This window comes from Alosa sapidissima, chromosome 2, assembly GCF_018492685.1.
Source record: "Alosa sapidissima isolate fAloSap1 chromosome 2, fAloSap1.pri, whole genome shotgun sequence".
NCBI classification, from domain to species: domain Eukaryota; kingdom Metazoa; phylum Chordata; class Actinopteri; order Clupeiformes; family Clupeidae; genus Alosa; species Alosa sapidissima.
Window position 1 is genome coordinate 9,098,754 of NC_055958.1, and position 26,579 is coordinate 9,125,332.

A 26,579-nucleotide genomic window follows, 5' to 3' on the forward strand; every position below is an offset into this window, starting at 1 on the left:
TTGTTTAGATCCAGTGACACTGCCGTCATGGAAACGGAATGTCACTCTTCGGTACTGTATTGCCATTGTCTTAAGTTGGATGATGCGTGATTTGTGCCTCTGTGTTCTTTGTTTTTTTTCCGTGTGTGTATGAGAACTCTAATGCAAACATGTATTGGGTACTAATAAAGTAACTTGAACTTTGTTTGTGTTTAGCCTTCACATGACCATACATCATCAAAATGAGTTTGAAGATGATGTCAAATCTAGTTGCCTTTAAAATCATAATATGCAACAATATATTACAAATATTATTTGTAAAAGAAGCAAATTATTGCATAGTGTTGTTTTAAAAAACTTGTCTGACTTGGTTAATGTTTTTACTGTGTTGCAGGGTAGAGAAATACCGGCCCCTAAAATTGGAAGAGATTGTGGGGAATGAAGAAACTATTAACAGACTAGAGGTAAGTCTATGTTGATCGTATTTATTCCTTACTTCATAAAGTACCTGAGAAAAGCACCGAACTACCCTTTGTGCCTGTGCCGAACATAAGACCACTTCATACAAAAACACGTCTTTCTTGAATATATTATATCCCACCAATAGGGCTGGTTATCGTTATCGCCAATTTCGATACCTTGATTTTGATGTTGGTTCCTAAATGATACTTTTTCCGATACCATATGTTTGTAAATCAATTTCAACAACAAAAATACTTTCCCCTTTTGTGGTGAAACTTAACATAAAAATACTTGCCTATACAAACAAACTCCTCAGCACCATAGACAGAAGCATGTCATGAGTTTAACCACAATTAGCAACTTTAGCATAATGCAGGTGCCATGAAACAGAGTGTGATGTCTGTGGATTTAACCACACTGTCAACTTTGTGGAGAAGAGATATTTGTTCTAATGCAATAATGATAATAATGCTTGTCACTTGAGGGAAACCTTAAACTAGTGCTGGGCGGTATACCGCTTCACACCGTATACCGGTGTATATTTTCGTTATGATATGATTTTTTTTAATATACCGCCATACCGGTGTATTTGATTACACAATGTTTGGACCCTTAAGGCTTAATTTCTCCTTAGGTAAGGGGTTTATTTAAGGGTGTTGCACAGAATACCTTAAATTGTTTCTTTAGCAGGGCTTAAATTTCACTGCGGGATTGCGGGTATTGCGCATAATTTGTTCAAGTCCCGCAACTCTAGCCATCATAATGCGAGAAATTCCCGCATACACTTTTACAGCCTGTCTGATGACGTTAATATAGCCTAATCATTAAGTGGCGTGAATGCGGTGCTATTGACCGGACTGATCAACTACCGAGTTGAATTGAACATAGCCTCATGCAGACACACACACACACACAGAGAGAGAGAGAGAGAACCACTTTGCGCTTACGCAAATAGGCTACGCTACCATGGCAAACTTTTACATCTGGAAAGAGCTCCTTGGTAACTATCCTGCTAGCTCAGGTCACGTCAACACTTGATCCCAGAAAGATTGTCTTCGACATGTTAGTTTTTTGAACATTTATTGTATCTAATGACATAGAAAACATAATGATTTGCATACACATACCGCACTATGCACAACTTTTATTCACTAGCGACTACAGCCTAAAACCATCAGGTTGAAGGGGGGCTAATTACTCCATAGAATTACTCTCAGGTATTTTCTTAAAGTGACAGGCACTCAATTACACCTACTCATCACCAATGTGCACTCAATTGGACCTACACACCACATTAAAGATATGCCTAAGTGTTATAGGTTAAACGTCAATATGAGGCATTCAAATTACTAAATATGTTTAGCTAGTAGTAATTACTAGTAAAATGCTATACTTTAAAAAATGCATTATTAAATAAATACGCTCTATATGAATTCAAAAATATATGATAGAAACAGATCACATAAGCTATCATTTTCAGTGTGTGTTTGTGTGTGTGGAGAGAGTCAAGCAGAATCTAGGATGTCCACTGTTGTGAATGATCCCACTACAGTATATATTACTGATGACGTCAGGGTGGTGGGGGCCCCAAAATCAAACACTTTTTTAAAAAAAGTATCGAAGTATTGAAATCGCAATTCTTGACTTGGTATCAGAATCGACCCCCCCCCCTCCCCCCCAAATTGTGTAAATCCCCCCTACATGAATAACCTAAGGGGGGAATTCCCCCCCATTTTGAAAAATGAATTTTAAGCCCTGTTTAGTTAAGGAAAAAACGTTAAGGGATTTCTATTGAGATTGTTCAACAGCTGTAACTAGCTGGCTAGTAGGTGACGTTGTTAGTTAGCAACCCACCGAACACAGTGAAGTTTAATGTTCTTATCACTCATCTCACCTTAAGAATATTTGCTGAAATTATCCAGGTAGCAAGTAAAGCATGTGTTATAGACATGCACTGAGCAATACTAGCTGGCTAGTTAGAAATGATCCTGACTGTCATCAGTGCACCAAAACGAACTTTTTTTGTTAATGTTTTGCCTAGCGAACCGAACCGAAGCTCATGGTAGGCTAACAAGACATCCACATCCACATGAAGTTTCTGATAGGCCTATTTGACAGAGTAAGCATATTAGCAGAGAGGTTTTATTTTAAATTGTATAATTTTAAAAAAAGTATAATTATTGCAAGTTGCACTACTTTTTGTATTGATTTTATACAAGATGTTTGAAATTTGCACAGTAAAAATTCTGTATTTTGACTGCAATTGTCTTTGCATTCTGATTAGATTCTTCGATAGAATTATGAGGATACAAGGAAGTTTGTCACATGCATATAGTTACTGGAAGTAAGAAATGCAGTGAAATTATGTCTGGTGTCAGCCTATTTTTTTGCATTAATGGGGGGGGGGGTAAAAAGTGCAGTAGAAGAGGGGTTTAGTAGATTAAGTGGCAAGGGCTGCATAAGAAAGGTGGGGAGGATTGGGATTGGGGGGGGGGGGGCACCAACAAGGAGCACCCAAGAGAGTGTGTGAATATGAGTGGCTCTTTCTAAACAGCATAATTTTCTGGGGCCATGCAAAACTGCATTACCACTAGAGTGGAGTTATTCTACATCATGACAGTAAAATAGACCATCCTTAGTCAATGTACTGCAGCAATTCCTCTCAACCTGTAGAAAATGCTGTGAACATCTGATTATGCATGGGGAAAAAAAATACCGTCATATACCTTGAAACCATAAGAATGTTGAAAAATACCATGATGTACATTTTTGGTCACACCGCCCCAGCACTACCTTAAACTTTTAAATAGCTAACATAATTAGCTAATAGATGCTAATCAGTGGAGACAAAAGGACACCATTTCACCCAGAAACCATTTATTGTGGTGTGGATGATGATGTAGCTGTCATGATTGGAGGTGAGGGAGTTTTCAAAATCAAAAGGTAGAAGCCTCTCTTGGTAAAGTAATGTTCATAGATCCTTCATTTCAACCCTCCTTCTGTGTGACCTTTGTAACATTATGTGATGCAGCCAATCACCAGCCACTTTAGATCTCTTCACAGAAGTGAAGCCAACAGACGCTAAGATTTATTTCTTTATGTATCTGAATTTGGCTTAGAAATATAATACATTTTTCGATACCTGATCGGAGCATTTTGGTCGGTGTCATAAAAGCATCAACGTTCGGGGCCCAGCCCTACCCACCAATGAAATATACAGTACTTATCATTCTACTCAGAAGAACTAGTTCTATAAAATGGTGTAAAGTACTTAGGGCAATTTTGATGCAGTACAATGCAGCCTCTCCTAATGTATATCCGAAAATCTTCAATCTTATTTAATTCACATAAAACCCCCTTTTTTTGCCTTTTTTTGTCTTCAAGAGAGAAAACTATGTGTGATGCAGTGAATTTTGTGGATGATTTACCAAAACTTTATTTGAAGAAACATACATCTGTTCAAAAGTTATGATAAATTTAGTGATCAAAAGTGAAGTACTTTCAATACGTTTTACACTTAAGTATGTGCATGGAAAAAAAAAAAAAATTTGCCCAGTGCTGTGCTGAAAAAAATCAAAGGGAACATTGGTCCACTCTGTTCTGTTCATACTAGTATTGCATCAGCACGGTGTACCGATACTAGAAAGGTATCAAAATGCCTTCATGCAAAAAACGATACGATATCCAACGTTTTTAGAATCGCTAGTTTATTAAAATGATAGCATTCTGTGGCTGTGGACTGCTCCCACTCTCCGTGCTCCTTGCACACATCTAGGCAAGTGGGCATGTCTTGAATTTCCCCTTGGGGATCAATAAAGTATCTATCTATTTATCTATCTATCTAAGCAGGCAGCTCTGAGTGAATGAGTGCGCAGCAAACATCAAACACAAGTTCTTTGCTGACAGTCCTCGGTTTGTGGATAAAACAAAAGGTAGAAGTTTTAAAATATGGAACTATTTTGGATACATCGCAGATAGTGAAGGCAAGCCGACGGACAGACGGACAAACGAAATTTGTAAAATGTTTCAAAGCCATTCAAAAGGAAGTAGGCTACACATAGAACTTGGCTAAGCAGCTCAGACATATCCCAACATTTTTAAAAAGTTCAAAGAATGACAGATTGACAAATAGGTTATAGAAAATGCCACCACGTGATTTCTCGGTTTTAGTCTAGGCTTATAGCCTAAGTGAAACGAGTGTGGTTTCTTCTGGGATAAAGCAAACCTTCGTTCAGCAGTGACGAAACGAGACATAACAACTGTGATTGTGTGCAAACGCGATGAAAGCACAATGTTCACGTTAGTATAATATTACCATTTAATATTCTCAAACCTGTCTCAAAACGAAAAGGCAACCATGTCATTTATCAACCAATAACGGAACTTATTAAGTTCGGTTAACGAATTAAGAAATGCATCACACCGTTTCCTTACATTTTATCCGATAAAAGCCATCATCATTCATATGCACACTGCAAAAAATGAAATCTAACCAAGTGTTATTAATCTTGTAATAAGATCAAAAAATCTATTTGGTATCGTTTTTAGTATGAAAAGACTTACCTAGTGCTCTCCCGTAAGACCATTTTGACTTAATTTAAGAAGACTGACTTATTTTAAGGAGTCTTATCAAGACAAATTTACTTAACGCACTGGCAGAAAAATATACTTGTTTTCAGGATGAGATGTCTTAAAATAAGTCAAACTTACACACACACAGTGGGCAGTGCTTCGACTTGGCCAGCTTCACTCGCGGTCCGCGCGTGGGATCACGCGGTATCACGCGACTTTAATTTGTATTTTTCCAGTGAGACGCTGCAACAACCCAAACAACCGGTAGATGGCTCAAGTGAGCAGGGTGTCTCGTAAAAAGAAATGGAGCCTGGAAAACCCTACACAGACTTCACTACAGACTTTAGCAGACTGGTTTAGAAATAATGTAATAGCCAGAAATATGCCTGCCCTGCCCTAATAAAGAAATATTTGGTTAACTGCGAGTGAATCCCGTTTGCAGCCGTAGAGACGGAAGACAAATTAAACATTCTGGTTTTCTCCGAGTGCAACGATGATAGACAGACATCATTTGGACAAAATATAGAGTATTAACCTCCGTTGCTCAGCTGAATGCCTTCCTGTTATGTCCTGTTATCACGGAGTTACAGGCGATAAACCATTTTTGATGGTCACAAGTTTACTTCATTAGGGACTGTTCGTTATTTATTTAAGGGGCTACCGGAGGAGTTTTGGGAGCATTAGTCCAAAAAGACGTGACCCTCCCTCGCCAGCAATACATTTTTCTATGACCATCCAAAGTGATTATGAAAAAATCAGTGTCAACTTTTTCCGGGTTTATCGCCTACTGTATTTTAACGTTTTCACATATTTGGCCATAAGCCGTTTATCATAGGCTATCACGAAACCAAACTACAAAGGCGAACACTTTAACAGGGGGAATTAATTGGGCATGAATCATGCTGAACGCTATTTCGCTACCTTAGAATAATAAGGTTCTATCTGCGTTTTGAGTAGGCTAGGTAACCGGGATGATTGAAACGGGGACGAATGAAACATTCTGGTTTTCTCCGAGTGCAACGATGATAGACAGTCATCATTTGGACAAAACATGGAGCATATTAACCTCCGTTGCTCAGCCAAATGCCTTCCTGTTATGTCCTGGTATCACGGAGTTACAAGCGATAAACGATTTTTGATGGTCATAAGTTTACTTCATTAGCGGTTTATTTTTTTGGATTATTAAAGAGTGTTTTTCATTTAAAGGTTTGACTTCGTGCTTATTCAGTAGAGCATTTAGTGCTCTCCCCAATCCCAGACGTTCACATTGCATGTTTGTTTGTAATGGATGCAACCGCGAGATAGGCTATGCGTTTGACAGTGAGTTGTTAACAGAACCAAGACATATAGCCCAGCAGCAATCTAGGGACTGATCGTTATTTATTGAAGGGGCCACCGGAGGAATTTTGAGTGCTTCAGTTGGAAGTTGCATGACCCTCTCTTGCCTGCTAGAAATTGTTCAATGACCCTCCGACAGAATTGTTAAAAAAGAAATGACCCTCCCCTGCCAATTGTCTTCTGCCCGCGCCACAGCCACACACTTTGTGATAACGTTCTTAAATCAATCTTTCCCGTGAGCTTGCATGCTACCAGTCCTTCCTTTTCAAATGTGTTGCGCCTGTTTGCACAATTTCACAAATAATCATATGTGATTAATAGTATGACAAATAATCCCTGTGCACGGGGACCGAAACAATGCATGCCAACTTTTTCCGTGTTTATCACGTATTTTAACTTTCCCCGCTGTCTTGCCGTTTTAATGTTTTCCCGTAGAATATCCCATATTTTAATACCCTCATAACAGCCCTGCCATCGGGCCTGTCTCTGTGTTGCCCTGTTGCTACCCCTTGCCCTTCCAACGAAACAGATGTCTTCAAATCATCGTTTTCCTTGCTTGAAGGCGAACTTAGAGTGATGTTAACCTATTTAAGTTTAACGGCGCAATTGTCGTGAGAGCACGATTCATTGGCGCTTGCATGTTCGGCCTTATGTCTACGTGTGCACCGCTCAGCTGCAAGAGAAATAATTTCCCCTGTTTGTATGTTCACTGCAAGTTGGCCTACCATAACTTACCAACTCTGCACTGTAGACTGGCTATTTATATTTTTCTGTGAAATAAGCAAATGTATTTGTTCAACTTTATGAAGCAGAATTACGCATAGGGTACTTGGAACATAATACATTTGACAAAGGACAGATGAATGTTGCTAGTGATAAAATATTAACTTTCAGTGTTTTACGATGTCTTTGTCATGGGGAAGTGTTTTTCCCCATGCATTTATTCTAGGTTACCGTCAGTGACTGCCGTGAGAGAAGCGGGTTCTGTGTTTCGTTCATGTCAGTGACTGACGCGAGAGAAGTGGGGTCTGTGTTGTGTTGCGTTAATTTATTTTCATTGGGCATACCGTGCCGTGCCGTCCACAGCTCTTCAGTTCTGACAAAGCCAAAAATACTCCTTTTGAAACAATGAGTGCAGGAAGCGCGTTTGTATGGTTATATTGCTTGACGGGGGGGATCCCAAGCAGCTTTCAGCCATAAGGCTACTTTGAGAACATTTCAATTCACCCGACACTAATATTCAAAATGTTGAAAACTATTTTGGCATAGCCTATAAAGCAGTTTAATTAAATGGAATGTTAGTTGTAAACAAACGAGCTACTTGGTGAGGCTTGGCCTCACAGATGCGCTCGTGCCTTAGATGGCAGGAAAAATCTTCACGATAGGCCTATTAACTAACCACCCGATTCACGTTGGCTGGGGGGAAGGGGGGCCATCAGACAATTGGGCCCAGTTAATCCGGGCCTGCCCCCCAAAAAATCACACCTTCCCACCTCTGACCGCTTAAAAGAAGTCGAGAGGACTCCTTACTCACAGACCTATTCACAAACCTGCGGTTTTGAAATCCTATGCAGCTACAGGAGCTTCCAATCGCGAGGAAGCAATTTTGCATTGTAGGCATAACTAACATGCAATAACGCCGCCAACAACAACCAAAACTAGGCTAATCATTGTCAACATGTAAATTAAATGTAACATTATTGTGAATCAAATTAAAATGTTCTCTTTTGCAAACGTAGGCATAGTAACAGAATAATTTAATAATGTTACAAGATACTACATCAATCCGTATGTTTCATTGGGCTACTAGGCTATGTGTTTTGCCTTGATTCATTTAGGCTAGGCCTTTTTATTCAGGGGCCATATTCACAAAGAATTTTAAGGCTAAAAGTAGCTCCTAACTGGCGAATTTAGGAGCAACTCCTAAAAATAATGGGCGTGTCACTCCTAACTTCTCCTAGGACTCCTAATTTTTTCACAAAAAGTAATTCACGAAGCATTTTAGACCTAAAAGTAGCACCTAAGTCTGGGACAGCTTAAGTCGAGAGGACTCCTAACTCACTAAGACCTATTCATAAACAGCTTTTTTGTGGCATTTTACGTTGCGATGTTTTGAAATGCGCAACAGGAGCTTCCAATCGCGAGGGAACAATTTTGCATTCATAAAAGGGATGCAATAACGCCACCAACAACAACCAAAACTACTCATTGTTAACATGTAAATGAAATGTAACGTTTCATTGTGAATCAAATTAAAATGTTCTCCTCTTTGCAAACGTAGCCTAGGGATATGGTGACAGATTAATTTAAAAATGTTGCAAAGGTAGGCTACTGCATCAATCCATAGGCCTATGTTTCATTAAGCTACTAAGCTATTTGTTTTGCCTTACTCTTTATTCATTTAGGCTAGGCCTTTTTATTCAGTTATTAATCATCTTCCGTCCTTCGCACTACTTGTGTAGCGCACGCATTCTCCGACCTGTCACCTGTCAGTCATCATCGGAAGAGAGGTGTTTGGAATTCCCGCGTTACAATCGTCAGCCAATCAAGCTGGTCACTTCAGTCAAGCTCGTGCATGAGTAATGACGTCATCCACAGCCACGAAGACTCACTCCTAGTTTAGGAGTTGTCTGAAAGGCTTTGTGAATAACTTTTAAGAGAAAACTCCAATCTAGGGCTGGGCGATATGGACCAAAACTTATATCCCGATATTTTGGGGCTGATTGGCGATATACGATATCGATACGATATTGATATTTCAAACAGAAAGAGCGAAGTGCTTCATATATTCACTCAACACAACAATTATGACAACACAGCCGGTTTTAATTATATTCATTTCAGACTGCTCTAAGAGCTGTGCAAAAAGGTGTAAACAATAACATATACCAATAGGCATACAGTTGCTCTGAGGGCTGTGCAAATAACAATATTCGGTCGACCCTGATTGGCAACAAAGGCCTACAGCTTTACAATAAAGGTAACACAAAACGCTACCGTTAAAAGCCAATATAATAAACCAATTGGCATACAGATAGAGCTGTGCAAATAAGAATAAAGTAGGCTACACAGCACATTCCTGTTTGTAAATATTTAACTGCACAAGGAATAGGGCTGGGGGATATGGAGTGCGCTGACAGTAATCCTCCTGCCCCTGATAGGCCTACCACAGCTGTGGATAGTGTGGAATGTTCAAGTAATAACACAATCCAATGTGTGTCTCAATTGTCCCCCGCTGACCACCTCACACATTTCTCTAGATTTTGCAACGAACTTACATGACACAATGCCATACAATATGCCAGTTTTAGGACACATAATAATGTTTGTAATGATACCAGGTAGGCCAGGTATTGTCGAAGGTGCATGGTGAAGTGAAATTCTTACTTTGGAAAACAAACATTTGCCGATATCATCGCCGATCATCAGAATATTGCAACAGATTCTGTGTTCTGGACTGTAGGTAACTTGTTAAGCCAGTGGTTCTCAAACTTTTATTTCATTCCCCACTTTGATCAAGGGGCATGACTGATGATAGTGGAGATAACGTGTTATCCCGAGGCTTTTGCAAGTCAGCATCTTCGACGGTAGTCTATTAAAAATATAAGTTTTCGATGTCCCAAACGGAGAGCCATACTTTATTGTTTTTAACAATCTCTATGCTACTCACAAAAATGTAGGCATGGGGACATGATGAAGTAGGTTATCCAACTGTCGTGTATTAAATTATTGTGATTACGAGCCAGTGGTTTTCAAACATTATGCGTGACTCGGACATCTAACTAAATGCAACAGGCTCATATCGTCCTCGCATTCGCAAAATGAGGACCAGTGTTTTGTCAAATTGCAAATAGCTATTCGTTTTAACTATTTTTTTATGATAGTATGAAGTGCTTTTTGTATAGGCTACTATCTTAATCTTGGAATATGGGGAGGGAAGTGGCGCGTCTGCAGTCAGCCAAATATGAATGTAATTCTGTGGCATAAAGCAGATGTAATTGTTTATTGTACAGAAAAATAAAAATGACATGTCAAGCAGTCAATTGACTACATTGCAGTCAAGAAGTAGGGCAAATTAATTTACGAAACCAAAACGTGGGTCATAGTTGTCTAAGCCTCTATTGCGTAGCCTGTTAAAAACGTCGCCAGATAGTATTAAATCGGCAACAACATTGTTTTCTGCAGAAGCCTACCCAAGGCTACAGATTAATTCTGAACAGTTATTTCTCTACTGGCTCAATTATCACACCACTGTTTTGATTTGCGTAGTTGCATTAACCCCAACACTGACAATAATGTAGACAGCAAATTTCGATTTCGATTTTCGTTACCACCGTGTAGTCAAGCCTTAAGCCATACCCAAGTAGCCTAAATCGAGGTAATGTTTAATTATGCATGATTTATTTTGTTATTGAATTCGTAGGCTGGGATTACTCTCGGCAACAATTATGTAAGGGACGGCAGGTAGAGCGATGTACAGTGGCAGAGCGACGCACAGTGGCTGAAAGTGGTACTAAAGCTTCACGCAGCTTCACGCCGCGTAATGCGCGAATTAAGTGGTCTTTTGAAAGCGATGCCCACTGTGTGTGTGTATATACAGTGGGCATCGCTTTCAAATGACCACTTCATTCGCGCATTACGCTTTATGGCTTTATCATTATGGCTTAAGGCTTGACTACACGAAAATCAAAATCGAAATTCGCTGTCTACATTATTGTCAGTGATGGGGTTAACGCAACTACGCAAATCAAAACAGTGGTGTGATAATTGAGCCAGTAGAGAAATAACTGTTCAGAATTAATCTGTAGCCTTGGGTAGGCTTCTGCAGAAAACAATGTTGTTGCCGATTTAATACTATCTGGCGACGTTTTTAACAGGCTACGCAATAGAGGCTTAGACAACTATGACCCACGTATATGATGTGAGGAAAGAACAGTTTATGTTTTAACTTTTTGTGTTGGTCATACTATAGAGTAATATATTGCTTGTCTTTGTTGAATAAGATAGCTTAAAAATAATCGCATATCGCATCGCAATCGCAATATTTGTGAGAAAAATCGCAATTAGATTTTTTTCCAAAATCGTTCACCCCTAGTCCGAAGCCCTAACCAGTAGACCACGGCTGCCCCAAAAAAAATGAATTTGGACATTTAACTAAAGCTATAAAGCCATGCAAGTTAACGATTTATCCTGAAGAGTGGACAGGCAGAGAGGCCTTTCAAAGAAAGCAGGGAAAGAAGTGCTAAAGCCAAATAACAGGCCCTGATGAATGCTCTGCAAATAGGCTAAAATAAATCTATTGATGTACCCTACTTATTTAGGTGTGTTGAATTTTTTTGCGTGTACAATTCACTATGAGAAATTTTCATAGTAGGCTACTGGCAAGAATTCAAAAGTTCTTTCACCCCTGCTTTTACGTGCAAATATAAAATAGAAATCACCTGTGAATAACCAAGAATGTTTTAATGCAGATGTTATTTGCAAGGATTGGACCTGTATGATTTAGCCTAGCCTACTGCATCGTACTGGTATGATTAAAACATCACAGAGTGAAAGTGAATATTCATGAATTCATTTAGAGTGAATTTCTAAATCTGAAGATATATTGTATATCATGAAATTAGACTAAAACTATTGCTTTTTTTTTTTTTAAGTCTTTAGTCATATCGGCCAGCCCTACTACATGGATTAACAAAATAACAGCCTGGCCAGATGTTGTACGGTATTTAAAACGGGTCTGGAAAGCTACAACCACGTTTTTGTGAATTTAGGTGCTTGGAAGAGCAGAAGAAAAGCTACATATTATTTTTTCAAAAACTATTCAGATGCGCCGCAATATTGAGATTTCAAAGGCTACTGTAGTCTTGTCTCATGCATTCCATTTAAAGGTATTGCACAACACTGCTGTTGGGCTTATTCACACTGGAAGTAGCTAACTGCGACTATATTGTTAACATGACATCCTACTGCAGCGTGTAGATTTGAGTTGAGCTGAGCAGAGCCCAGTAGCCTAGCGTTTTTTTCTCGTCGATATCGAGAAGATAAGCTTGATCGGTGTGAACCCATACCTTATAGACCTGATATCATTATTGCCAGCTGTAACATACCAAGATATTAACCATAGCAAGCCTACTGATGGCACTGAAGGCAGATATTGAACTACACAAAAAGAATGACTCTCATTGTCAGAGTTGGTTCTTACCCTTAAACTAAGTATTAACCTGACACTTGCTTTAATTTTTTTCAGGTTTTTGCCAGACAAGGCAATGTTCCAAACATTATTATTGCCGTGAGTTCTGTTGGGTTTTGTCAACATTTTCTTCATTATGAAATGCCTAATGTTTATGCATTAGTGGTGAAAGTCTCAATCTGTATGACTTGTCATTGTAACAGGGACCTCCTGGTACTGGAAAAACAACCAGCATTTTGTGCTTGGCCAGATCACTGTTGGGCTCTGCTATGAAGGATGCTGTGCTTGAGCTGAATGCATCAAATGATCGGTAATGGGTCTCTTTGCCTCAAGATATTGATTTTCTGTTGGAGGAAAACCTTGTAACAAATATTTGATATGTAATTGCTTGAATCTTTATAGAGGTATTGATGTGGTGAGAAACAAGATCAAGATGTTTGCTCAGCAGAAGGTAACTCTACCCAAAGGACGTCACAAGATTATAATCCTGGATGAAGCAGACAGGTAAGGCTTGGAAATGAGTATTGATGTACAAGTTTTCTGCATGTAATGACTGGTTTGTTAAAGGCGAGACACTACAGGTGAATAACATTTTTAACTAGCAGATATCTCTAAGAAACTTCCCAAGTTGATTACTTACATTAGATAGATAGATGCTTTATTGATCCTCAAGGGGAAATTAAAGCAGGGGTCTCAAACTCAAATGAGCTGGGGGCCACTTCTGCCAACGTCATCTGATTGGAGGGCCGGCTATTTCTGAAAATGCAATGTTTTTTTGTTTTTTCAAATACCACACAAAACTGCAAACAGAAAGTGCAAGTGTTTTTATCCCTTTTTAGACACCTGTGCTAGCAACCTTAGCTTATAAATAAAATAATGATAAAATAAATATTAATACAAATTATAAAAACAAACAAAATGTGTGGTTGTTTCACACCAAATAAAAATATTTTCCTCTCATGCATGGCAAACTTTAGGCGCCAGGGTTAAGAAAACACCACCATTGGATTTTGACATCAAAATTTCAAAAGGTTTGAAAGTGGTCAGAGATAAAGTCCTACTGTAAATATAAAAATATTTGAGTATAAACAAAAGTTTATGAAGGGAGTAAATTTACCCATCTAATTTGCCACTGGATAGCAGGCACCTCAAATTATGCACCATTCTGTAAATACTGGATGTTGAACATATTTGAGCAGGTTTACTTTCTTTTTTGTCATATTACCCATATAAGTGAAAAGTGAAAGTGATTGATAATGACTGACTGACTCTCTACTATTGTGTTACATGCTCCAAATGTAAAGCACTTTGAGCTGCATTCTGTGTATGAGAGCTATACAAATAAAGCGTAGTAGTAGTAGTAGTAGTAGTAAACAAATTAACAGTAGGCCTAAGATGTAAACCAACAATAGTAAACTCGTGTTCATTAATCATCTTCGTAAGTCGATTATATGGTTAAATGACTCAGTGTATCATACCCGCCGACCTTCAGTCTCACAAAGTCTCAGACATCGCGAGAAACGGGATCGGTTTACATCCTGCATCAACAGCACAGAGGCAGGCTAACGAAGCGCTAGCGATTGTTGCAAACGTGTGTGTATAATGGCAGAGCCGGCGAAGAAGCAGCGAAAACCCTTGATGCAAAGAAAAGGAAAAGAGCTTCAGACCAAGCGAGGGCTCGCACACGTATCGACATGTACAGACGCTAGGGGGAGTTTCGTAGAGAATCAGGCTTGTCTGGTGTCCCTTTAATATGAGAAGAAAATGTATTCTGTAATTTAATTACATACATTTTAAAACACAAAATCTGAGCTTTGGATAAAGCCAGGTTCAAAATTATTATTTCATTGTGTTCACACATTAGATAAGAAAAAAATTAGAGGGATCTACTTTTGTTATCCTGTAAATCAGAATATACTGTCAATAGCCTTAAAAAAATTATTTTTGCCATGTTTTTAGGAATAAAATGTCAAATCGGGCTAGGAATATTATCAACAATCCCCTGTAAAAGTCTTATTTATTAACATATTAGGGCTGTAACAATACACCAACCTCACGATTCGGTTTGTATCACGATTTTTGACCCACGGTTCGTTACAAACCTCGATTTGTATTTTATTTTGGGGGGGGGGGGGGTAGGGGTAGAACACCAGAGGATTACAATATAATATAATACACAGGATTTACGGCATAACGACGTGTCTGCAGGGAAAAGAATCAGGTTCGCTTTCGCGTGATCTCACGTGCAAATTTCTTTTGCGTTTCCCACACTGGCAACACGAAACATAGCCAAAGTCATAGAGTGCAACTTTATGAAGCTGGGGGAAGACACCAAACTTGTCGATAAAGGTATAAAGAATAAATGGCGCTGGTCTTGGATAGATGAGGTGGGTAGTGTAGCGAACTGCTCTGCCAGCAATGCTATTTTGACCTAGGCCTAATTGAATGATTGAACCGTGACGTCACCTTAATTGGGGGCGTATCTGTAGTATTTAGTAGACGTGAACACGGAGACGTGAACAACAGAGTTGTGGAATGTGCGCAAGCCTGAAGAAATAAGTATTGTGCTTAATGTTAACAAGCGGTTTCAAGTCGAGTTAGTATTTACCTCTCGTTAGAATCCGTGAATCGTCTGCCTCGTCTTCATTCGTGGATTCGATGGAAAATTATCTATGTTCGTTTCGGATACCTGTATCATCCGAACGCACCGACCCAACGGTTAGCCTCCTAATTCCATCACGGGAGAAACCGAAAAGGAACCATCAGGAATCAAAAGGAACCAAATCAAAACTAATCAAAAGGAACCAAAGGAATCATCTCGGGCATATTACATATCCCTATGGCTCACTTCGCCCCACCCACAGATAAACGCAGGAAAGTGGCGGGATTACAAAAACTGATGGGATTACTTAAACTGGTTGAGCACTACAAACTTAAAACTATTCATTCATGAACACCTTTGTACATTAATGTAGTGACAAAGTTAACCTACAAGTTGCTCTTGAAATTTGTATTGCTGTTAAATTTTACTGCCCTCTACTGACACTTTGTATTAATTATTTTACCACTCCAGTCCGCAGCAGTTATTCCTAACTTATGTGTAATATATATTTTTTGTAATTGATGTAATGGCACCATATTTCTTTAGTGTTTTTCCTTTAATTGAGCCCAGACAGTGTGTTTGTGTTTATGTTGTAATGTAGAGGAATTTTCTTTTTTATTCACCTGTTTTTCTAAAGCATGACTGATGGAGCTCAGCAAGCACTGAGGCGCACCATGGAGATCTATTCCAAAACTACACGCTTCGCTCTTGCCTGCAATGCATCAGACAAGATTATAGGTCAGCCTTTGGTCTTGCTATTGTAGTGATGAATTGTATTGTTCACTGTTCCCATACATGCTTCAATACGCTAATCTTGCAAGGATGATTGATATTATTTTCACCAGAGCCCATTCAGTCACGTTGTGCAGTGCTTCGCTACACAAAGCTACGGGATGACCAGATCATGATGCGTTTGATGGAGGTGGTGGAGAAGGAAAGACTTACTGTCACCAATGATGGTCTGGAGGCAATCATCTTTACAGCACAAGGAGATATGAGACAGGTTTGGATTGGAATTTAGCGATACTGCTATTTACGATTTATTGTTTACAAAGCTTGTGTGCGCATGTGTGTGTGTGTGTGTGTGTGTGTGTGTGTGTGTGTGTGTGTGTGTGTGTGTGTGTGTGTGTGTGTTTTTTGTTTTTTGTTTTTTTGTTTTTTAAATAATGCATATGCAAGGTGAACTTCAATTGGCCGAAATAGGCTAGACATCATTCGCGGAGGTTACTGCCATCTTCTTTAATGCCCTTGCAGTCTGTCTGACTGCGATTCTGACTAAGAAAACAGCTAAACATACCTAACGGTGGGTTTCCACACAGCGAAACACCTCGCGATTTTCGGCCAGAGACATTTCGCCTCGGGGGGCGTGACTGCCAAACCGCTAACCTTTTGACTGCAGTGTCTAGCCAGTGGTGGCAAGCAAGCTAATTAGGCTAATCAGCTAGTTCAGACGTCTAAGTACTTAATGAAGATATCCAGGGGTCTTTATGCCTCGACTAAGTTGATGTTGCCTATAAACAACAATTCATGTTCATAGAAACAACAAGGTCAATAAGACATATGAATATGAATATATTTCATACCTGTGTTGCAGCATGTAGCCTAGCTGTCTAGCTAGGTTTACAATGCAATCCAATGTCCGAAAATACTAGCATTTCGCCTGTCGGCTAGCTAAAAAATTTGAGTGTTTAAACTAGCATATATAGTGGTCTATTTAGTGGTGTATGTGCTCTGACTAAGTTTGTGTGGCATATAAACCACAATTCGTGTTGATACAAGTGGCAATGTTCGTGTAGAAACATTTTAATCACATGCAAATTTTCGTGTTACAGCTCAGGTAGTCTCCGCCATCTTGGTCAGACTCCCGCCTCCAAACACAAAGACGCGCACCTGATTGGTTCTCGAATGGTCCTCATTTAAATAAAGTTAAACTTTCGCCAACTTTGTTTCGCCTGCCTCTGCGATTCACTCTCATTTCGCCCAACCAGGGCGAATTTAGTCTCCATTCAACATCAATGAGAGTGACGCGAAATTTCGGTGTGTGGAAACACACCGTAAGGGTTTAAAGTTCTCCGGCATCAAGCTAGATTTCTGGTATGCGGTGTATGGCTGATGGGAAATAAAGTCAATACATTTGGGAACTTATTGTCGATGCAGTTTATCAAGTTCGAGTCAATTGAGTTCACTTACCAATGCTGTGTTTCCTCTACGTTGATTTTAGCATGGCGGCCCGCCACGGCAGAATTAATACCACTACGGTATCAGAATCAGGGCAGACGCACAATGTAGTTGAAGTTGCTTTTTAAATAATCCTGCCGACATATCCTCCCCCTAACAATGAATAAAACTAGTCAGAGGTTATTATGGCTCGTCCAGTTTCACTTTACATAGGCCTATGATATATTGTATTGGTGTAACCTATTTAAAACATTAACTTTCTTCTCAGTGTTTCCTCTTAATTTTGTAGCGGTGCCACTGCTTCAGAATTAGAGCAGACTCATAGTAGTAGGCTAAATGCCCTCCTCTGGCTGCAGAAAATTGCTGTTTAACAATAAACAGCAATGCTAATCCGAGGTACCTGTCTAGTTTTATTCCATACATACAGCAGGGAAAATAAGTATTGAACATGTCAACATTTTTTTTCAGTAAGTATACTTCCAATGAGGCTATTTGCATGAAATTTTCACCAGACATTAGTATTAACTCTGATAATCCACCCATATATAAAGTCCATAGGTAAAGTTATGTGTAATAAAGTGAAATGACACAGGAAAAAAGTATTGAAATTTCTTAAATACTTTGTGGAAGAGCCTTTATTCGTAATGACCGCTTCAAGGCATTTGCTGTATGACGAAACTAATCAGTCACAGTATTCTGGTGTGATTTTGGCCCATTCTTTTAAACAGATAGTCCTTTAATATTGAAGATTCCAGGGTTCCAGGGCTTGTGAACCTGATCTTTAGTTAACTTCCAAAACTGTTCAATTGGATTGAAGTCAGGGGCTTGATTTCCTTTCTTTGAAACCAATGAGAGTTTCCTTTGCTGAATGGTTTCAAAAAATGACTCCATTCATCATTCCTTCCTGTATGAAGTCTGCCAGTACCATGAGATGAGAAACAGCCCACACCATGATGCCACCACCTCCAAACCTCACTGTTGGTAGGGTATATTTAGGGTGATGCGCAGTGCCATTTCTCCTCCAAATATAGTGTGTAGTATGACATGCGAAAAGTTCAGGTTTGCTCTCACCTGACCAGAATACATTCTCACAGTATTTCATAGGATTGTCCAAATGTTGTGTAGCAAACTTTCAACGAGCTTTGCCATGTTTCTCTTCAGCAATAGTGTCATGTGGGATGAGCGTGCATAGAGGCCATGGCAGTAAAGTGCATTACCTATGGATTTTCTCTGTAACAATTGTAATCTTGCAAGCAGATCCTGTGCATGGCCAGTTGATGATGCAGTGATGTTCCTTCAACTTGCAGATAATGGCTCCAATACTGCTTGCTGGATGATTCTGAAGTTTTGAAGTGCATCTGTAACCAGTTCCATTGATATGTTTTGCAACAATAAGGTTGCAAAGGTCTTGGGAGAGCTCTTTGCTTATAGCTGTCACTAAATGTTTGTTATGTAACACAAAGGCACAAACCTTGCCAAAAGCATTTTGTATGCACTTGCGGTGATAGCCTAGTTATGTGAGTCGCGGTCTATAGCCAAAGAAAGTAAAGGAGATTTGCACCAAATAAAGGCTGTGTTGTGAGTTATGTTTCTACAGCATGTTGACACAAAACTTAATTTCTGTCATAAACCAAGTAGGCTAAGCGTTTTCTCTATTGTCAACGTGAACTGTGGTTTAATGCATGGGTTAACGTGACGTGAGGCAGACAGAAGATGGGCCTGTCTTTAGTTCCTGAATCCTGTCCCTCTGAAGTCACGACTCCCGTGTTGTTGTTGTTGTTGTTTTACTTTGATTACACTTATTATAGTTTTCATATTAAACTGAAATTTCTGTTCTTATTTCTTCGACCAGGCACTTAACAATATCCAGTCAACAAATTCAGGATTTGGTTTTATCAACAGTGAAAATGTTTTCAAGGTACCTTTCATTTGTTTTGTTAATGTTAAACTATTTTTCCTGTCACAAAATGTGAATAATAATAATAAAAAATACATTGATTGCGTTGTACAGGTCTGTGATGAACCTCACCCTCTACTTGTTAAAAGTATGCTGGAGCATTGTGTTAATGCAAACATTGATGACGCTTATAAGGTATTTTGTTTAAAGCTGATGGTAGATACCATTTTATTATAACTTACTTTTGTCTCTTCCAATGATAATGACTTGCCCATCTGCCCTCTAGATCATAGAACAGCTTTGGTCTCTTGGTTACTCTCCAGAAGACATTATCGGAAATGTCTTCAGAGTGTGTAAGACCTTTCCAATGCCAGAGTATCTGAAACTGGAATTTATAAAGGTACATATCCAGGATTTTATGAAAATGTTATTTTCAATACTTAAAGCAATGTGCTTTAGTTTATCTGTATAAGAAAATGATAGGATGTCAACAAAATGTTTTTTTTTTTTTTTGTTTCAAATGTTGCAGGAAATTGGTTACACACACATGAAGGTGGCAGAGGGAGTAAATTCTCTGCTGCAGATGGCTGGACTATTGGGAAGACTCTGTTGTAAAACAACTGTGCCATAATCTGGTTTAAGTGCATCTCACTGTTCCCCATACTGTTATACACTGTACGTAGATCCACAGGTAAAGAGTTGTGACAGAAATGTGTAAATAATTTGTCTTCAAATCTATTTCTTTTCCATCTGTGTTTATTGTATTCAGCAAATATTTTAAATAAATAAATGCTTCATTTGTTGGCTTTTCGTAAGTACGTATAAGTACTAAATTTGGCCTCTGCATTTATCCCAATCCATGAATTAGTGAAAAACACTCAGCACACAGTGAGGTGAAGCACACACTAATCCCGGCGCAGTGAGCTGCCTGCAACAACAGCAGCGCTCGGGGAGCAGTGAGGGGTTCGGTGCCTTTCTCAAGAGCACTTCAGCCGTGCCTACTGGTCAGGGTTCGAACCGGCAACCCTCCGGTTACAAGTCCGAAGCGCTAATCAGTAGGCCACGGCTGCCCAATGGGCTTCTTATGAGTTTCCACACGTGTCTGTACAAAGGGTCAGACAGTAACCCTAGAGGTATTTAATGTATCCGCAGGGCATACTAAAGCTGTGTTGAAAATGTATGTGTTGAGATATACTTGACAGAAAACCGTGGAGGCCTTGTAGATAATGGCCAATAATGTAATAACTTCCCGATAATGTAATAACTCCCAATGATGTAATCAAATGTCTTATTGCATTAATGGGAGTTTATTACATTTGTGTATACCCTTATTTTTTCTGAACCCTGTAATAATTTTCTACCAGGGTAGGAATTTCACGGTGGCCACATCGGCCATGGCCATCATTGCCCCTTGCGTTGGCCGTGATGCCCCTTTGAAAATCAGAGGTTTACAGTGCCCCCTTCTTTCAATATTTTGCTTTGTGTCCGACTAATAGCGATTTTTATTTAGCCTTTGACCTGTCAACATAATCTTAGCATTCACAGCGCAAATTAATTTAGTCTTTTACGCAGTGGAGAAAGTGACCGCGCACGGCAAGAAAGAAAGTGCATCCAAATTCACCCGTTCTTCTCAGTTGAATTACTTGCGAAGTAGCCTGTATACTCATCACACAGACATCACATGAAAGAGCTTTTTCTCAGCTTTTAAACGATGTTCGCCGCTAATTGCTGTGGTAAACGGTTCACGAGAAAAGTAAATAATAATTCAATTTAATCATACATTTTACTGAAGGATCTGCACCCAACACATGACAAACCATATATCAGAATAAACAGCAAACCTTACCGAACACAAAGGTGTAAAGCAGTCCCCTGTACAGTTCGTCATTCCAGAGTAAGCCTAATCCAGTTTTGAATTTGCAAAATTGGGCTTTAAGTTTTACAATGTGTTTTTAAATTGTTCTACACGATTTCATAACAGGCGGGCCAAATACAAAATAAATGTTACAAATATCGCCTAGATATCGGTAAATCAGAGGATAGCTGAAAAGAGTTGGTGAAAGTAGCCTTAATGATCACAAAATGCTAAGCATGCATCTAGGCTGAGTTTCTTAAAGCTGAACTGTGCTTAAATTGTTCAATACATGATTTCATAACAGGTCAAATATAAAATAAATGTTAAATATAGGCCTAGCCTAGATATCTGTAAATATTAGATCAGATGATTTACAGTTCTATGTAATGTCATGTTTCATGTTTTGTAATGTTTCATACAGTATTGCAGGTCTACTGCTGTGAATAGGCTAAATACAATTTTGATAATTTTTATAGCCTACTACGGTATAGTTACCTTTGGCCTTGGTGCCCTGACATGTGACCATTGTGCCCCCCACCAAATATGCCCAACTGCCCCTAAAATTATGAAATTCGAAGCCTGGTTTCTACCTTCTGTATTTAGGGACCATGTAGCAAAGCTAGTTAGTGACTCATTATGACCACTGGTAGCGTCCATATAGGGATTGCTGTGAGTCACGTATAGAAATGGCAAGTGGGAGAGATAACGAAGGCTGCCCGGAGTTGGAGGATACGTCAGTGTCGCTTAAGCCTGGTGTGTGGGAACATTTTGGTTTTCATTTTACCTATGATTACCCGGTGGGCCGTTAACATTTTGGGCCGTCTGAATATCGTGAGCTTAAATATATTGTTTCTGAAGTTCATTTGCTGTGCCCTTGCGGGCGGCACTTCAGCAGCCTATGCTGTGTGATCGCAGCCCCTTACTCGCAGTTTCCCAAATATTAACAAAGTAGCACTTACAAAAACTGTTTGGAAGTTGCAACCAAGTTTATTTGCAATAATTAAGGGGAGTAGGCTATAGGAGCGGCCCCTCCTTCAGTGGCACGGCTCTGACTAAATCTTGTGTGCAGGGAAGACGACCCATACAGAAAAATAACATTCACATATATGCAGCTTGAACATATTCCAGTATAAGCACATCTATGTTAAATAAATATATCTATGTTAAATGCATATATGTCCATGTATGTATCAATATATTTCAAAATATAAGTAAATATTCAATATTGGCCACGTTATATTTTATGCATATATTTAAAGGGGAACTTGGCAACTATTTCAACGTAATAAACCCGTTTAGAAATCATTCGGATGGTTAAATGACCTGTTCCGGTGAAAATGGTGACTTTCCCCGCTGCGCCTAGCGTCCCCAGGCGGAAAACCAACCTTGCAACATTGAGACTTACCGTCCTGGAAAGAGAAGTGAGAAACAAGAAACTCGTTTTAAATCGTGTTTCTTACCTTGTAACATCCACATAGTTCTGCCAAACTTATGCTAACCGTTCGCTAGCTTGTAAACAAATCCATGTGCTTTATCGTTACCTTTTCCCACAGTTTGAAATAGCATAATGCACAATTTCTCCAGCAGAGGGGGAAATCCTGCCAAGTTTCCCTGTAAATATATGACACTAAGAAGCATGATCACATAACCCTTGATGAAGATTCTGATCACATGATCTATATATTTCTTATATTTCGATTGTCTTGAAAGGTGCTTTATAAATAAAATGTATTATTAAGTGTGCTTGCAAAGCAGCACTTGTTCTTAAGTTTTATTTTTCCCGTCTCCCTAATTTTTTGTCAGCTCTAGCGCCTAGGCCCTTTGAGACTGAGACACCGTTCCAACTTTAAAACGTCCGGTCAGTACCGGTGTAAGTTGCTCGCGAAGATGACGTCAGGTGGGCGTGTCGTTCGTCCGCCATATTGGATTGAACCGAAAGCGAAACTAAATTTTCACAGGTCACAAATTTGGTCCGAACGCCACAAAAGTTGATGTACATTATCCTTGGACCAAGCCTCACAAAAGTTACCAGAAGGATTTTTGATTTTCAAAAGCGTTTGCCCGTCACAGTCAAACGAAATCGGCGGCGAAGCTCCGAAACAGGAAGTCGTCCATATCTCAGGAACACTGTCACATATCGATACCAAATTTTGTATTTGAACTCGGGACTCCAATGTGAGGGTGCATAAGCTAAATAAAATTAAAAAAAAGTTTCCAGCATTTGGCAAACCACCCACCCGTATTTGGTAACTATCACCTTCCACATTTGCAGTTGTACTTTTACATCTATCACAATGCCTTCCAAGTATGCACAATGTCTCTGGGCAGCCTCAGTGTCTCCAGGCAACCTTGCCCAATCATGAAATCCTTGCTCTGCCATGGGATAGTATGGACTTACGAACTGAAATGGTAAGGAGAACATTAGCTATTTAGTGCTGACGTAGTACAGTTATTTTCACATTGACGGTATTCAAATTAAATGTTTCATTATTGTTAAATATCATGATGGGAGAGTATTATTAAAAATGTTACAAGTATGCAAATGCATATGTTTACGGGCATTTAGGTTTTACGGTGTTGTTTTGTTGTAAAGACATGCAAGGCATTCTGGGCCGTAATGAACAGTGGTCGGCAGCACTCCATAGGCTACGTATTAATATGAATAGGTGTTTCTGTAAACCTAGGGACAATAAACAGCTATCTCTGTTACAAAAACGAGCTGGTAATCGCTCATTGAAGAGGGAACTATGATAAAAAAGATTGTTTTCCTAAAAGCATGGAGTTGACGAAAGAATAAGCAAGCAATGTCACGTATTTAACATCTGAACGCTAGGTGGCAACGTTGTATTACATTTCACTAGTGTACTTGAAATACGGTGTGAGCTTCACAAGTAAGGAAGGTGCAAATATTATGTCATTTATCATGGGAAATTATTGGAAATAATAATTATTATTCTTGTTCATTCTAATTGCAAACCACACACATCCATTCGTAATCACACATTTACTTTTAATACCTTGAAAAGACTCTCATTTTGTTTATTTGATGTTGCCTAGCAACGCAGCCTTTAGAGCAAAGATTCTAGAACAGGGCTTCAGAGAGACACGTTTTGAGTTTGTGGCCAAGAACCTAAAATATCGGTTTCCATGTGTATGTGCTGGATGGTGTGCGTCCTTTATGAAAGTAAGTGTTTTTTACAGTTAACGTTACAGACATAATGAGTTATGTAGTGGTCAACATAAATGTGCCCCTTCTGTTATTAGAATGCTAAGCGGAGAAGCATGCTAAGCAGAGATTTAGGGGCCGTTTATACGAGAACGATTGCGAAGGAAGACGACAAAATATTTGATCATAAGTGCCTTTCGTTTACACGGCGACCCCGCCATCGGGGCTTAAAGACGCAAAAATCTGAAGACTCCTTCCAGAGTGTAGAGTTTTGAAGACGACCCGGGTTGCGTCTCCGTCTAAACGGCTAAACCAAAGATCCTTGATTACCTCTCTGGCTAAACTGTCAAATTAGAATGTCTGCACGTGACGTACCGGGGTTCTATCACACCACCACCCAGCGGTCTAGAATGCATATCCAATCGAATATCACATACTCTTGCGTCTTCATATAAACAAAGATTTCCCCCTGAGAATACTCGTCTAAACGCAAATAAAAACAAAAATGAAGACGCGACGCCACTTCTGCGTCTTCTCTTTTCATCGTCACCATATAAACGTAGCCTTAGTATCATTCATTTCTTGTGCTATGTTGCTAATTGGGATTTATGTTGTTTAGCGTAATGCCATGGTCATTTGATATGAGATGCTTGCACTCGTAACTTCGTCACTTGTAACTTTAGGACTGCTATTTTTTTTACTAACAGTAATTCACGAAGCACTTTAGCCTTAAAAGTAGCACCTAAGTCTGTGACAGCTTAAAAGAAGTGGCGAGGACTCCTAACGCGATGTTTTGAAATGCGTCTACTTGTCTACAGGAGCTTCCAATCGCGAGGGAACTTGCCTTGTAGGCATAACTAAGGGATGCAATAACACCACCAACAACCAAAACTAGCCTACTCATTGTCAACATATACATTAAATGTAACGTTTCATGTGAATAAAATTAAAATGTTTTCTTTTCAAACGTAGGCATATGCATATGGTGACAGATTCATTTAATAATGCTGCTGTGTGAATCACGGTAAGCGCGAATGAAGACGCGTGACATTATTTATTTTTGCAGCCAATCACTGCGGTCATTTTATTTCATTGATTTGATCTCAGTCATAGAAGCTAAATTCGAAGGCAGGCCACAGGTAAAATCCAACGAACCACATTCAACCCGCAAGCTAATAGATGAATAGCCCTCCTAGAGCTTTTGAGAAATTGCCACTGCTCCAACACTGAAAGGCACTGTTGCAATGCCTGGATCAAGCCAGGTTCAGCATAGCGTATGCCACAGTCTGCTCACGTTGGTGACCGGACCAGGGCAAGCACACTTTCGCAGTTCCCGCCGGAAATGCAGTCGTTGTTGTTGTTGTTGTTGTTGTTGACATATATTTCTCTAATATAGCTCATATTCTACTATGGTTTGATATTTTCAGCATTGATCAATAAATATTTTACTATTGTATTTACTTAAAAATCAACCATAGTATCAGTATAAAGAGGAAGAAACACAACACTTCTGTTATCTTTTATTCTATTTTATTGAAAATCTTTGTTTTTGTTATGGAACCTCAGTTCTATCACTTTGGCATTTATTGCCTGGCCCAGCAATCTGGAGCGAGTGCCTGGCCTGGGAAGTGCTTCAGGGTGGCCTCTGAATAAGACAGAACATATACAAATAGAACATGCAAAATATTAGTGACACAAATACAGATGCTAAAGTGCAGCTATTGTGCATCACGATAATTGGAGATAAATACAAAATGAGTTGGAGAGAAAGACATACAAATAAAATAAATTCACGAATTATCGCCTTAGTCCTATCAGGTTCCAGTGCATGAAAATGCAAAAGTTGTGATGTAAAATATCATGTATAGTTAAAATAGATAATACAGAGATGGTTACCTCGATGATGCTAGGATAGACATGGTGGTTGCATAGTTTAATAAAAGTTGATAGATTAAAAGTAGACCGTTTAAAGTTGAATGTAGATAGTTTAATAGATAGATAGTTTAATGATAGTTTAAAAGTAGACCATTTAAAAGTTTAATGTAAATAGTTTAAAAGTTGTTGACAGACTGAAAGTTTAATGAATGTTGATATTCAAATAGTTTAAAGGCTGTGTACAGGTAGATATTTGACGATAAAGTTGAAATGGCTCTAATGTTTGCTAGCAGTTTTGCTAACAATTTTAACTATGCTAACAATGTTAACTATGTTAAACATGTTACTTAGCTAACTTAGCTAATGTTTTCTAGCAGTTTTGTTAAAAATGTTAACAATGCTAACCATGCTACTTAGCTAATGTTTTTTAGCAGTTTTGCTAAACATGTTAACAAGGATACAAGG

The 26,579-nt window shown here is 39.0% G+C and overlaps 1 protein-coding gene across 1 annotated transcript in view; it reads left to right on the forward strand.

Annotated features, from left to right (window-relative positions):
• rfc2 (replication factor C (activator 1) 2) overlaps window positions 1–19,956 on the forward strand; it is a 37,999-nt gene extending 18,043 nt beyond the window's left edge. The window contains exons 2-11 of the mRNA XM_042066265.1: window positions 374–443; window positions 12,599–12,640; window positions 12,745–12,851; window positions 12,944–13,045; window positions 15,781–15,881; window positions 15,989–16,146; window positions 19,174–19,239; window positions 19,333–19,413; window positions 19,505–19,618; window positions 19,748–19,956. Of these exons, the coding sequence (XP_041922199.1) occupies window positions 374–443; window positions 12,599–12,640; window positions 12,745–12,851; window positions 12,944–13,045; window positions 15,781–15,881; window positions 15,989–16,146; window positions 19,174–19,239; window positions 19,333–19,413; window positions 19,505–19,618; window positions 19,748–19,849 (943 nt within the window). The 3' untranslated portion in view covers window positions 19,850–19,956. The remainder of the gene's footprint in view (window positions 1–373; window positions 444–12,598; window positions 12,641–12,744; window positions 12,852–12,943; window positions 13,046–15,780; window positions 15,882–15,988; window positions 16,147–19,173; window positions 19,240–19,332; window positions 19,414–19,504; window positions 19,619–19,747) is intronic.
• Window positions 19,957–26,579: the final 6,623 nt, after the last annotated feature.